Below are 14,302 nucleotides of genomic sequence, written 5' to 3'. Positions count from 1 at the left end.
GTACCTCAGGCTTTTCCCTGAGGTTGTTGCAGCTCTTTCTGAACACCCAGTGACAGACAAAAAAATAATTATTTGAAAGACAGGCAACAGCAGCCCCCTTCAAAATCTCTTCAGTCTCACTAAATAGGATCCCTTCCCACCCTGACCCTCAGACGCTCACACAATGTCAGCAATGTCACGCTCCGGTATAAAAACCATCTGTGTATTCTTCACATGGGCCGAAGCTGGAGGCATTGTCTTACAAGAATTAAGGAGATCAAAGTTGGCAATAATGTATTTTTCCTCAGCAAAATTAGTGACACGAGATGAAAATATCAATAATAGCATAAGGCGATTAAACAAGCCACATTGTCAAGTTTGCAAAGAACAGAAGGTCTTAGCAAATGGCTGTCTACTAGACTTTAGACAACCATACTCGCCAACAACACTGGAAAAAGCAAACAAGCTCTAACTTCAATAGTTATAGTTGCATGGTATCCACAGAGAATACTGGGAAACATCCATGCAGTTCCATATTCCCAGTCACCGTTTCCCTTCTACACTTTATTTGCTTCAGTGTTACTTTGTGCTTGTTTATGGTACTCAGGCCCTGATGATCACACAGTAATTTTGCAAACGTTTGCTTGGCATTTATAGTGCCCAAAATGTGTTTAAAAACAGCAATGACGGATCTATTCCAAGGAAGGATTTTTCTCATTTTACACTGATAATCTCTCATGCTAAACTCACTACAGGTTGGGGAAATCTAAAAGGCTACAGCTTCTGTGTGGCAGGGCCTATTTAAGTCTGAGTTTTCCAGTATTGGTCTATTGAAATCTTGTATTTGTGGGATGGCAATAAAAGATGTGGAGAGAAAATCTCCCCTGGCAACACGTACTCTTGAAAGGCCCTTTCAAAGCAAACATTCCAGCAGTGAGAAAGACTTCAGCACGCTGCGTTCCCGTTTTCTCCTTCCTTCCCTCCCCACCTCCCCAGCCTATGCTCTTAGTATCGGAATAATAAATTTCTTTGTGCCCCATCTTACGAAACCGTTTCACACCACCTTCGTGCACTTGGCTGAGGAAGACCTCACAATCAAAGGTTGTATTCTTTCACACAGTGCTATCAGTATTTTATGTTTCTTTGCAGCCAAGTGTTATCAGCTGGTCATACAGCATTCAGTTTTGGGGGGAAAAAATCATTGTATTCTGAAATACTGATTGCATCAAATGGCAACTAGATTGGAAGACAGTAATCATGCTGGGCTCAGGCGATTAAAAACTCACTTGGAAAATTGGCGCTTGCTGAGCCTCTGTAGAAAGAAATGAATTAAGAAGGAAAACAATAAGGAAGGGCATACATTAATTTTGCTCTGCAGAGGATAATGTTGAGTGTAAGAGATCTAGGAAAGGACTGTGTGTCTTAAGGATTTTCTCTTATGTTTTCAGACGAAAACCTAAGATCCATTGGAGAGGGGTTGCAAATTAAATCCAAACAGTAATCTCAGAAGCAGCAATTGGAAAAGAGCAAATAAATAAAGCATATAAATAGGAGATAGCATTTCCTGCTAGGAACTTATCATTTCTGACAATGCAGCTCAAACAAAGCACTCCCCCTTGCTGGCAGTCCTGCTGGGCAATCTCCATTCTCCATTCCCTGGGTAATGTCATTCCCCTCCTCTCTGCTAAGCTGCACTGGTTATTTGTACAAGTAACTCAATAAAGGATTACCTCCCAGAATGTCTATATTGTAGCAAGCCCTGTGTACCTCGTGTTCAGCTGTGAGAGCTGTAGGATAGGCACTGTGTCCACACCACTTTTATACAGTTGAGTACGTTGTCAGGACTCCACAAATAATATGCGTATGCAACTCAAACAAACACCCAAATCTTTTTCAGTGAGGTATACATGCATTTTACAGCCTTTTCTTGACACTTTCAAGAGTTCATGTATCTCTGCTCATTATTTCCCTGTTTATTACAGCACATCCTTTTCTGTGGCTCATGACTGATCAGATCCAGGCTCATGTTTAAGGGAGATTTTATTCTCCAGCCCAGGGCAGGACCGTGTTGCTCAGCCCGTAGGACATCACGGGTGCTCTCTAGCAGGAGCAGGCTGGAATTCCCTTTGAAGGAGCTGCAGAGTTCGTTAGCTGCGGACTGCGTGCTGCTAAAATGTATTTTGACAGTGTTGGAAGGCCATATCCTGCAATGCCGCTCACACGAGTAGTCCTTACTCTCACTCAATGGGGTCATTTGCATAATTATCATGGGAGCAAAACCAGAACAGGAGCAAGCATTATTGTATCTGTAATGTGTATCACATAGATTTTATACACAGGGATACATACATCTGCATACAGCACAGATCTGTCTGACTTTGCCACCTTTACCGTGTTACTGGTTCACTGGTCAGAGCACTCCTTCAAGCTCTGACCTTCCGCCATTTTGAGTGGATGAACCAAAGCAGAGGATTTCACCTCTAAAAGTGCACGTTGTGTTTACAAAGCCAAACCTACCCGCGTCCGGCACTCTTCTGGACACTGTGCCTCCCTGCGCTATTTACAAACGCTGGGTCTCAGGACATGTCCCACCCGGATGTGTCACCAGCGAACCTGTCAGTCTCTGCCACAGACCTCTGCTCTGGGCACGTTTTGAGAAGCAGAGCAGGCGCCCAGCGGCAGCACCCCCATTTCAGCCCGCTGATGAGACAGGGGTAACCTGACCAGCCTGGTGTTTTATATGTCTACAGACAATCTGTGTGCGTGTGTATATATATATATATATATATGAGAAGGGCATCTGCATGTCCCCTCACCCCTCAATGCATCTATTAATTTCAATACATGTGTGTATCTATACATACGGCCTGGTACGCACCAGTATTTTACTGCCTCACAGTTTGCTGAGGGAATCTGGTTTTGTACCACGTGTGTGCTTTTGAATCTAAACTGCCATACTTTTTCAAACAAAATCAAGTTTTTGCCATACAGTTGTGAACAACTCTGTACCAAATGTAAAATAAAAATGTTGACCAGCTGCCTGGAACGGAAGTACTAAGGTGACTGACGTTCCTGTTTGTCTTCCAGGGCACAGAGTCCGGGAGATGGCGTTGTCAGTGCCGGTAGCTGTTTGACCACTGACTATTTTAAGAGAAACACACAAGCGATCTGCTTGTTTATTCTAATAGAATCATATAGCCCTTCCAATGCTTTTCCTCAGGAGAAATTCATCAAAGGAGTAAAGTTAAACAACCTAATACTAACAAAACAGTGATTCATTTTCACACTGAATTCAGTGGAAAGCTGCTTAATTCCCCAGCCAAGCATCACAGAATTCCTAATCTGCCCCACTGAGGAGCTGTAAAATACAGAGGTGATGGATCTAGTTTCTGTTTCCTATTGAAAAAACGCAAACTTTAAAATTTTAATCTCTGCTTGACGCTTTTGATTTTTTAAAGATACTCCTGGACCATGCTCCAGTAGCCTGACTCAACTCACAAAAGCAACTCTTTACCTCTCTAGCAATTAAAGGAAGTCTTTGATGTGGGAGTGAATGTTTCAGTACAGTGACGTTAGTAAAAATCACACTTGTAGAATCCACAGCACAAAACAAAATGCTAAATCCTGCAATTTATTTAACCCTGAAGCCAAGGTTCCCACTGAAGCTGACGGTCACTCTCACTAGAGCGTGTAACACAACTGGAAGAAAAGCCCTACCCCAGGATGTATCTTCCATTCCCCGACCTTCATGAAAATGGCAAAAGAAATATCATTTATAACATAATTTTGTTCTTTCATCCTTATTTAATGAGTTGTTCAACTCATTAATCCAATACTTATTCTTTAAGGCTGGATTTTCCCCATTCCCCTCAAAATCCCAGATGTACATAGGTACAGTTTTGCCTGGTTACCCATTCTTACTCCTCTTGTTGCTCTTCCTATGAAAGAAATCAAAATAGTTTTCATTCTGATTTTCAGTTCTGTATGATGAGAATGCAAAAATATTAATAATTAAAAACACAGCAAGAACAAAAATGCCTCCTGCCACAGAGGAGAGAAGGAGCTGGTTACTGTCAATGGTAGGTATTTTATGTCAAATAAATTAACTGCACTTCAAAATGACGGTGGCGTGTCAGCCTCATCATCTCCATCCTCATCTCCAATTATGTATCTCAAGGGAATGCATCTCAGAACACATTACTAAAACACAGGTGTGAGTAAGGTAAACCACAAAAACACGTACTCAAGTTGCATTCAAAATGTGACTGTGACCCACAGGGCCGGGGAATGCCAAGGTTCAGATGCTGCGTGTGCCCATCGCTGCCCAGCTGCCCCAGCACAGAGTTCTCTGGAGATAAAGTCTGTTTGTGGGTTGAAAGACTCAGCATTGTATGGACATTTTAACATACATTTTTGGTGCCCAAAACACTATTGCTTACTTAAAATGGGAAGCTACGCCATCCAGAAAGCACCATTTGCTGCCCAATCCCACTTCTCTCAACTATCACATCGGTGAAGAGGGTAGAAGATAAAAGACTTTTTTCTCATTCCGTAGCTGACAGCTAATGGCTGTTTTAACTTTCACATGGAGTAAATTTTGCCCTCTGGAAAACCTCTGTCACTCCAATGCCTTTCACACAGTTGCATGACTTTAGCTGTGAGCACGTTTTGGCCCCAGGGGTTTTGATGACAATGGGAATCTGAATTAATTTCCCCAGCCAGAATGATAGTTCAAGAGGTATAAAAGCCTGGAATCCATGAGGTTCACGCATCCACAATTAAAATATTTAAATGGCCAGCTGCATTACAGTTTATAAAGCAGAGTTAATTTCCTACAGAACTTGGAGAAAAAGCCTCCAGAAGTTTGTCATTTTTCTCCTGACAACAGCTACTTATTGCTGCATTTGCCTTTGTTGAGCCTGGACCGAGTTGTTTACTCTGTGCATCTCTTAGTATAAAATATTCAGAGTTTATCCTAAGCAATGTCGCGGTTCAGGCTAATGATTGTTTCCCAGGGCTGGGATCCGTGCCCTTTGCATTTCTGCTCTCAGAGCAGCCAAATGCTAAGCCATAGAATTGTTTTCTTCCTCTGAAGCAGCAGCTGGTCCCTTGGAAGACACCATAAGCATCTCTGCCGAAATCTGTGTAATTGCACATGTCGGCATGGTCTGTTCTTAACGGATCCTCTCCCAGACAAAACACTGTTTTCTCAAGCTGGCTTTGAAGACTGTGTGTGTTTAAAAATAGCTTCAGGAAGATACACATATATATTTTGCTATAAACTGTGTATAATGTGTACTGTGTACAGAATATTAATTCTTCAATATGTGATTTTGTGAGATTGCCTCATTGGCGTCATTATTGCTATACATGGAGCGGGTTTGTGTGCAAATATGATTCTAGACCCAAAGTTTTAACTTGGCATAATTGTGAAACAATATAGATTTCAACCTGTTGCTGTATAACAACAGTAGTTTTGAAGATATATCTTTAATATGCAGTGAGTGGGTATATTACTCCTTTCTGATCGTACTTTGTCTAGCTAGAAAACTAATTAGCAGAATCTGGTGACTTGAATGTCAGAACCTCTGGTATTTAAACAAAAAGCAAAATCCTTAATTCAACAGTTGCCATACTGTAGAGAGATCTGCAGTGCTCTCCTGCCGGTCTCTTATGACTCATAAAGAGGAACTTTGTACGGGGCCAAAGGGGGTGGGTTTTTTGGTCAAAATAACTAGAAATCATAAGAAGCTTTAACTTATAAGTTTGATGAATTGCAAGCATCTCAATAATATTTAATTATTGGTCTAACTTAGGCTTACCTATCTACAGATACAAAAGACAAGATGCACAGTCTTCAACAGGTTTCTTGCCAATAAATCCTACTGGGCCAGGAGTATCCTTATCGTCACTATGGCATTACTGAGACAGAGAGCAGCAGCTTCAGAGAGGAGGTCTGGAGTCAAGCAGAGAGGTAAACCAGAACTACTCAGTCCCAAGCAGGATCCTCACCTCCTCAGTAATCCTTCTGTTCAGCTGAGGAATATTTCGCTGCCGTATACCTCTTGCCTCTGCCAGCCATCAGGGGAGTCATTTCAGGGGCTTTGCGATGGACTGCGGAGTCCATTACCTCCCGGCTCCCAAAGACAGATGGAGATGAAGCTGACACTGACTTGAGGTTGTTAACAGCTGATGGTACTGACTCACTGGCACTAATCAGGTGAGATTAAAGGATAGCATGGACAGGGAGACAGACTCACCAAATTCAACACTTGCACTTCAAAAGCTTTCTAGTTGAACAGCTGCCTGCGCAGCCCCGACCCGTCCCCTCTTCTGGGGCAAGACAGAGTGGTTAAGCCTCCAGGGCTGACAATCTTCAACCATTCAGAAACGGTGAAGAAAAAAAATCACTTAAAAAATAAGATCTAGTTCAAAATGAATTGTGTAATAAACCAACTGGCACCAAAGTAAATCCATCATATAAACAAGTAAAGAGTATTTTCACTGCTTCCAGAAAGAGTTTGGGCTCCTGGAGTGAGCTAATTTCTGCGCGAGTGACCACAAAATAAAGCTCTTAGGTAATGTAGTGATAGGTACTCAAAAATATGATAGATGGAGAAATAAGATTAGCTCTACTTTATGTACAAGTACATTACATTCTTGATCACATACTTTAATGGCGAAGCAGCTGCAGAACTTGCAAATTACAAGCTCTGGCTTTGTTGTCAGAGCTCCTGCATAAATAGTTGTATTTAACAACTCCAAGCAGACGCTTCTTTCTGTAAATTGTCCTAAGAATGTGCTGTGAGCCTGCAGCAAGGAATTGTTCCCAAAAATTCAGTAACATCTAAATTGGAGAACCGCAGCATCCTTCCCTTTCCCTTGATTTTTCCCACCCCCCCGTGGTTCCTTGTAGCAGTTTCTGTGCTGGGGTCAGAGATCACTGCACCCAGGGTTGTTGAATAAGGTCATCAGTAGCTTATCTGCTTTCTATCTGGAAGTAGGAAGAATCTTCCTCAGATTCAATCTATTTCAGCTATTACCTTTCCTGCCTTTCTTACACTATTTTTACTGCATATTAGATAAAGCCTAGCTGACTGCTGCTAGGAAAATTAGGTCTTCTATTGTTTTAACATTAATTATGGAGAGTTCAAGATAAGGTTTGTGTTAGAAAAGTAGGGGGTAGGAATGGTTCGAATTTTACTTTCATTATAATTAGACAGGAAATTATGAAAAGGTGAAAAATAATTCATTGAAGCGCTTTCCTCTAGCAAGCTAACAAGAAAAGTGCATTCTCCCACAGATGGAGTTCATGGCATGTTATCGAAGCACCATTGTTCTTAATGCATGCCTCTGCCTGGGTGCACTGGGCCTATTTCTATTGCACTTTACATGTGGGCAGAAATGGGCAGGATGAGACCCTTTGACTCCCTTCTGTTCAATTGAGGGCCCTTTCTGTTACAAAAAAAATTGGGCTAAATTAGTCCATGGTGTAACTCCATGGAAGCCATTTGAATTACTGCAGACATTAATTTGAACCATCAGTCAATTTCTGTGTAACTCACAAAGGACATGAAAATATGACTAATCTAAGAATGAATTAATTGGGCAGCTGTCTCCCTTTCATTTGTACACTACTGAGATAAACATTTGGACTAAGAAGCTGTCCTCATAATTTCCTCACTTGATGGTGCTTTGTGGGGGATGTTTATAACTACCACGTACCTACACTGTTTTCAGAATTTTGCTTCAAGTGAAATTCCTATGGTTCAGGCTTTTAAAGGCACTTTTACAGGCAGGAAAGAGGAGGGCATGGAGCTTGCTTGGAGCTTCTAAGCAGCTGTAAAGATTGATTGTGCCAAAGCCCCTCAGGTTAGACTTCCCTCTGTAATACAACCATCTCAAGGTGTTCCCTCCATCACTGATGTTGGTCTAACTCTATTTGCCTCTAACTATGGCTCGAAGGCCAGTGAGGAGCAAATGAAACCCACTGTAACAGGCCAGCAAAACTTCAGCAGTGCTTACACTTTGTGGCAGGATGGATGAGCACAGGAGGTCCTTGCCATGGTACAAATGCTTTAATCTTTTTCTTTGAGGCTTTTTTTCCCCACCTGTGAAGGCAGGTTCCGTGGACCAGCATACGTATAGAAGGGTTCAGCCCACCATGCCTGCAGCTCCTCTATCTCTCAGTGTATTGCCCATCAGCAGAGCAGCTGAATAATTTGTGCATAAATTCTATCAAGTTTCCACTACTTCTTTCTTTTCAGCTTCACAACCCTATTCAGCTGTGGCTCGCAGGAGAAGCAGCACACTGGGCGGGAAGTCCTTCAAGTGAGTCCGTGGCAGAAGACCACTGAAGTTAATGAGACTCCAGTGGAGATAAGGATTTTGTCCATTCAGAGTCAACAGTAGCTTCAGAAACTATGTAAGGCAGGCTGAGGCTGGGAAAGGGATGTATTTCTCCACCTTGTTTGCAGATAAGGAAGCAGGATTCCAAGGGGAATGAGTGATTTACCCAGAGTCACACAGGAAATCAGCAAGAGATATGGAAATTAATGCTGAGAAGCATTTCAGTGCCTTAATCATAAAGCCAATCTTTTCCCTCAAATGCCAACAGCATTAAATGTTCCTTTTCAATAATGGAATAAGCATAAGAGTTTCACTGACTTACAGAATGTCTCCATCAAAAATTTTTAGAGGGCAGCCAGGTCAAGTTAAAATGGTCGGTCAGTATCACAACCTATGTCCAACTGTAGGGACCAGGGATTGTAGTTGAACTGGGCAAGTCTAACTGAGATTCCTTTCAGGATCAAGTCACACTAAGGTTGGAAAATGCAAGGTCAAAAAGGTGTGTTTTATTGTATTTACCACTAATTAGTTAGGCTCTTAAAAATGTGGACTCAAATATCTTCTTGCTGGGAAGCTATTAAACTGTTAGGTGGAGGGAATATATGGCTTGGAATAGGAAAGATTCACATCTCCTGTCTACAAATAAATCACTTGTACATCATCTATCTATTTGACCATCTCTGATAGTATTTATATCAAGGTGATACCTAGGTAGCTGCCCTGAGAAGCACGTTTTGTATAAATACATAATAGCCTGGGCCAAGGTCTGTTTTTATTTAAACTGGCTTCAATTCATTGTGTCTTAATTGAAAGTAATAGTGTTACAGCAGTGATCAAAGAATTGTCTCATTAATTGTCTATTAAATCATTAGCTATTAAAGAGAAATAAAAGGTTAAAAATGCAACACTCTCTGTTCTGCCCAAAAGAATATGAATATCTCTCCAATTACAAAGAAACAATAAAGGCAGAATTAACGGTGAAAAGAAGCTTAAGATTAGGCAATTACATCCAAAATGCCTGACAACTCTTATTAGAGGGTTTAGCAGTTCCACCTATGTAGAAAAAGCAACACAAATTTGGAACAAAGTCAATATTGACTTTATCAAAGGGGCTTGTAAAGGGAATATACATTTTTCTGAAAAAATACAGGCACATAAACACTGTAGTAAATTTTAACTCAGCTAATTAATCATTATGGATTCAATCTTGCAACCAATACATATATTTCCAGTTAAAAAATTACGCCTGAACAGCATTCAGTCTGAGAGCACCTTTCAGTAATTTGTGACTGAAATCCATTATAAGGATGCTGCAATTTTCACAAAAATGTCATTACTCCCATTTTATATCACCAGGATGAGGCAAGATGAACTCGGTGAAGACCACATTCACACCCCTTGGGTACCAGGTCTGGGAAAGAGTCCTAGAGGCATTTTCTTCTGTCGGTGATTTGATACCCAAATAATTTCACAGAGAAGTCACACGAAGACATGATTTATACCCAACTTAGTCACTACCAAAACAAAAAGTGCGGGCGGGGGGGCACGGGAATTATAGTGCACATCTTGAAAAACCTGTGCAGAATTTTGGCCTGTGTTTTGGTCTATCCAGATTACTGAGAGGAATGAGAGGACAGTCGTCAACTTGAAGGTGATTTGGAGCAGGTCTAATTCCATCTAGAAATACAACCCCTTTTGAAGAAGCAAGAAAGGAAGATGGTCAAAGGGCAAGAGCTTTGCTTTCTTGAAGTGTATAAATCCACAGCTGCAACTGGAAATCTTGTCTCTGCTCACAGAGGTCATGTCAAGTCTTATTTAGTTGCCAGCTTCAGTAGACCTTTTAAATTTGGGAACCAGAACAATTTCATGCCCAGCTGTGACAGGATATCCATACGGCCAACCACTGATTGAACTAAATGGACTTTAAACAGGCAGTGTTTTGAAAAGCAACATCTCCCTGATGTCTGCAGATACTAATTTTATTAGTAGAAGAGAAATAGGAGTCTTTTTCGTGACCTTTTCCTATTTGGTTCTCTCCAGTATTCTCTAACTCCAGCAAGTCCTAGAAATACTAGAAAATCAATTAATAGAAACAAAAGTCCACATATACCATCTTTTAGATCTGGATCTGATTTTCTGAAGAGCAAAGAAAAGACAGTCTCAGCAGTATTTTGATAATATATAATTTGGTGCTTGAGTTTATAATATGAACAATTCATTGTGAACTGATAAATAATAGCCACTAATCAGATAATAGCTGTATGTTATATAGCAAAAAAAGAATAGCAAAATTTATCAAGGGAGTCTGCTCCTTTGACAGTTACATTAGTCATAAACAAAAGATATTCATTCATGTTCCTTCTGGTAAGGACTTTCAAGGAAATTTGGTTTTCAGAAAATGGGATTTTTAATTTCCCCATCTGATATTTAAGGGAAAATACAGAAGCTAGAGAACAGGCTAGAGACACAAGAGACCTATTCCATCACCGGCTGAGGCTAAACGTTGGAACAGTCACTTTCATGAAAAGAGAGTATTACACTGATGTCCTTTGCAGAATGGTTTGAGGTCTGAAAACCTCTCAGCGTTGTTACTCTATAACTAAGGCCGAGCTACCAGCTTCTCTAAAGATACAATGGCACACATGCCTCTGCCAGTAACTTGAATCTTATTTCTGAAAAAAGTTGGAAGCAAGTAGAGATTGCCTAAGGCTTTCACCCAAACCCATCCTGTTTTTTTGATAGCTACCTAGGATCACATGGATGTCATATTTCACCTACCTGTAGATCTCAGAAAGAGGAAATATCTACAAAATGTACAGTTGTTCTGTAAGTTCTTTAACTGCAAAATAATTTCTTTGTCATTGGATCTAAAATGTAATGAAATTTTGTTTGATTTAGAGGATGTGATTTATTCCAAAAACTGGTAACAAGCTTATTCAGAGTTGTGAAAAATAAGAAGGTGATTTTTTTGTTTCAGCATATCATCTTCAAAATAAATAACTTTGCTGTGTGTAATTCTTTAGCCAGCTAAAGAACATGAAAATTTATCTGAAAAAGTACAAGCTATCTATTAGGACCTTTGCAGTCTTAACTACACAGAGGTTACAATAATAGGTTAAAAGTACACAGTAAAGGATGTGGGTTTCCAATGCAATCTGAAGAAAACTTAAAGTAAGTGCTTAGGTCTGGAATACATTCACATGACACAGTTGATAGAATATGGGGAGGAACTTGTTTCTTGAAAGCTACAGAGAGAGCTTATCATAAGACCTACAGGTTACATGATTACTACGTAAAAAGGATGACTATACTACCCTACTTTTATGGCATTTATATATAATATACTGCACTTTCCTGGAACTGAGACAAAGAAACTATCTTTCTAAGACTACCCTAAGAAATTCATAAATTAAAAAAAAAAAACCACCCCTATACAGAATTCATTGTAGTCAATTCCTAAGTTCATTTAAAACAAGAAAAAAACACTCCTACACCACATAATAAAGCAAATAAACTTATTATTCAAAAGTGCCTTTTCTATGCCTAAAAATAATAATGAGCTAAAAGCTGAAAGCCATGCAATGCTATCAGAATTCATGCAGTCTTATGTCTTGATAAAGCCGCATTAATGCTATTTTCATCTCAATGTCAGGGAGGGACAACCAGTGGAACATATTATTTTATATATTTTATATTTTTTTAAAAAAAACCCAACCACAACGTTGTTTAAAAGCTCCCAACTCTCGTTTTGCAATATGGTGGTTATTTTCTATTCTCTGTCATGCTCTTCCAGATTTTGGTACAGTTCAGTATTTTTACTTAGGAGAAATTCCTGACTGGAAAGCAGGTGATGCAGTCAGAAGCATGTAGGAAACCTTGCTGCACACCGTTACAATATACTGCCCTATTACTATTAAATAATGGATGCAGAAAAGCCACACAAAACCAAAGATTCCTGTGTGGGAATTGACTTTTCCCAAGTGGGATGTATCAGACAACACGTTCTTTCTCATCAGCCCTGGCTGGCCAGAGAAGAAAGACTAGAACTGCTCTTTCAGCATCCTTGGCCCTCTCTCCTATACGGAACACACCAGCATAAATCACTCCGCGTCAGTCTATGGAAATGTGCTTACCTTTATGACGTCTTCATCAGCTGATTTGCACTCGGTGGAGTCCGAAACATCGACTACAGACCCATCCTCCTCCACGGCAACAACCTTGACTGGAACAGACACCGTTTTGCCCGTCAGAATGGCCGTGTTAAGGACTTCCGTGTCCTGTATGAACACACACACACAAATGAAGGGCAGGCGTTAGAGAAGTATAAAACCACGGGAATGTTGCAGGGGTGAGACTGATGAACCAAACCCTGCCTCTGAGAGGGACGGGGCAGAGGAGCAACCCTTCCTTGCACACACCCTTCGAGGTCCCTGCAGTCAGTGGTTTAACAACTTTCAAAGCCAGAAGTTGCTGGACCATCAAGTGCTGGTTTAGACAAACACATGGATTTACTCTTTTTAAGCCCATTTACAGTTTTGGCTGCTGTGGCAATGATATCTGTAACTCAACTGCACGCAAAGGCATGTCTGCAGCTTGGCAGAACCACAGAACCACAGGTGTCGGTGACTCTTCCCACCCCTTTGCCCCAGATCGTGCCTGTGATTTGGGAGGTGATAATCAAGCATTACAATAACAGCATTTCTTCCTTACTGTTCCAGTTTACATTGTTGCAAATTGACCATTTTCCCTTCACATTTTGGGACATAAATACATGATGAGAAAAACTACGCATGAGGTAGGGTACTACAAACTAACCAATGCCATCGATATACAATTTTTTAATCTTTCCCCATCAAAATCCCACCTAGAGATGTTTTACCCCATTTATCTGTAATCCTGATGAATTCACAGTGCTGACATTCTAATGACTCCATTAACACAGCCTTCCTCTGTGTCTCAGTATGGCTGCAGTTTGATTAATTACTCCAAATGAGTTGCTACAGAGGTCCCTGCCTTGCGTAAGCAGGTACACAGACTGGAGAGGAGCAGCCTCCGAAGGCCCATGGAGCAGCCTGGCTCTCCTTGAGCAGAGCTTACTGCGGGCCCAAACCCTTACACACACGCAGGGCAAGGACTGATCTGTGCTTTCATAGAGGTTCCGTTCGGCCTTCTCAAAAAGCCAGCAATAGGAAATACTGCTTTGAATCAATCCGCTTTTCATTTTTCAACTTCCATAAAACTAATTGCTTGCCAGTTGGAAAAAAAAAAAAAAAAGTTGCTTCAAATTAATCTAACTTTAAATTCCATTATTAGAATTGGTGGAAGAAGAAATGGATTTTAGTGAAAAATTTGATGGCAGCTTGCATACGGAGATATATTCACTATCATTTGCTTGTGTCCGCTAGCTAGATTGATAGAAAATTATGGGCATTGACCACAAGCTAAGGACAGCTGGAGAAGACCAATAAATACTTGCAACTAAGATGTATTATTAATCAATATTCGGAAACTTCTACAAAAAGCAGCCTGAATTAAATGAGTTGAAGTCCTAATAACACTAGTGCCAGCTAACTAATACAGTCTACTAGAGCTTTATGGGCAGTCATGTTCCAGAAAAGCATTTAAGCATGTACTCAAGTCCATTTCTGTTCAGAACAGCACTAAAGTACGTGCTTAACTTGACACTTAGACTTCAATGTGATTTAAACATGTTTAAGTGTTGTCCTGAATAGAAACGCTTTTCTGAATAATACCTCATGAAATAAATATACTGTCTTTGTTCTGTTCTCTGCGAGGCACAAACCAGATGTTTTACACAGTAAATGACTGTCTAGTTTTTGTTTATGCTAAACGGGCTCATTTATAACCAGTTGCCATCCATGAGGGAGGGACACCGGGAAAGAGAGAAGTATGTGACAAAAGTGGAAGTGTGAAAGTGGAAGTGGAACTGTAAAACCCTTACAAAGACTGAGGT

At 40.5% G+C, this 14,302-nt stretch overlaps 1 protein-coding gene across 1 annotated transcript in view; it reads right to left on the bottom strand.

Moving 5' to 3' along the window:
• The window catches only part of TMEM132B (transmembrane protein 132B), a 250,861-nt gene that overhangs the window by 29,708 nt on the left and 206,851 nt on the right, over nucleotides 1-14,302 (bottom strand). Inside the window, exon 5 of the mRNA XM_074159500.1 lies at nucleotides 12,462-12,605. Within this exon, the coding sequence (XP_074015601.1) occupies nucleotides 12,462-12,605 (144 nt within the window). The remainder of the gene's footprint in view (nucleotides 1-12,461; nucleotides 12,606-14,302) is intronic.

Source organism: Numenius arquata, chromosome 16, assembly GCF_964106895.1.
Source record: "Numenius arquata chromosome 16, bNumArq3.hap1.1, whole genome shotgun sequence".
In the NCBI taxonomy this organism is placed as follows: domain Eukaryota; kingdom Metazoa; phylum Chordata; class Aves; order Charadriiformes; family Scolopacidae; genus Numenius; species Numenius arquata.
The sequence above is the reverse complement of the archived record's forward strand: the minus strand, read 5'-3'. Positions and strand labels throughout refer to the sequence as shown.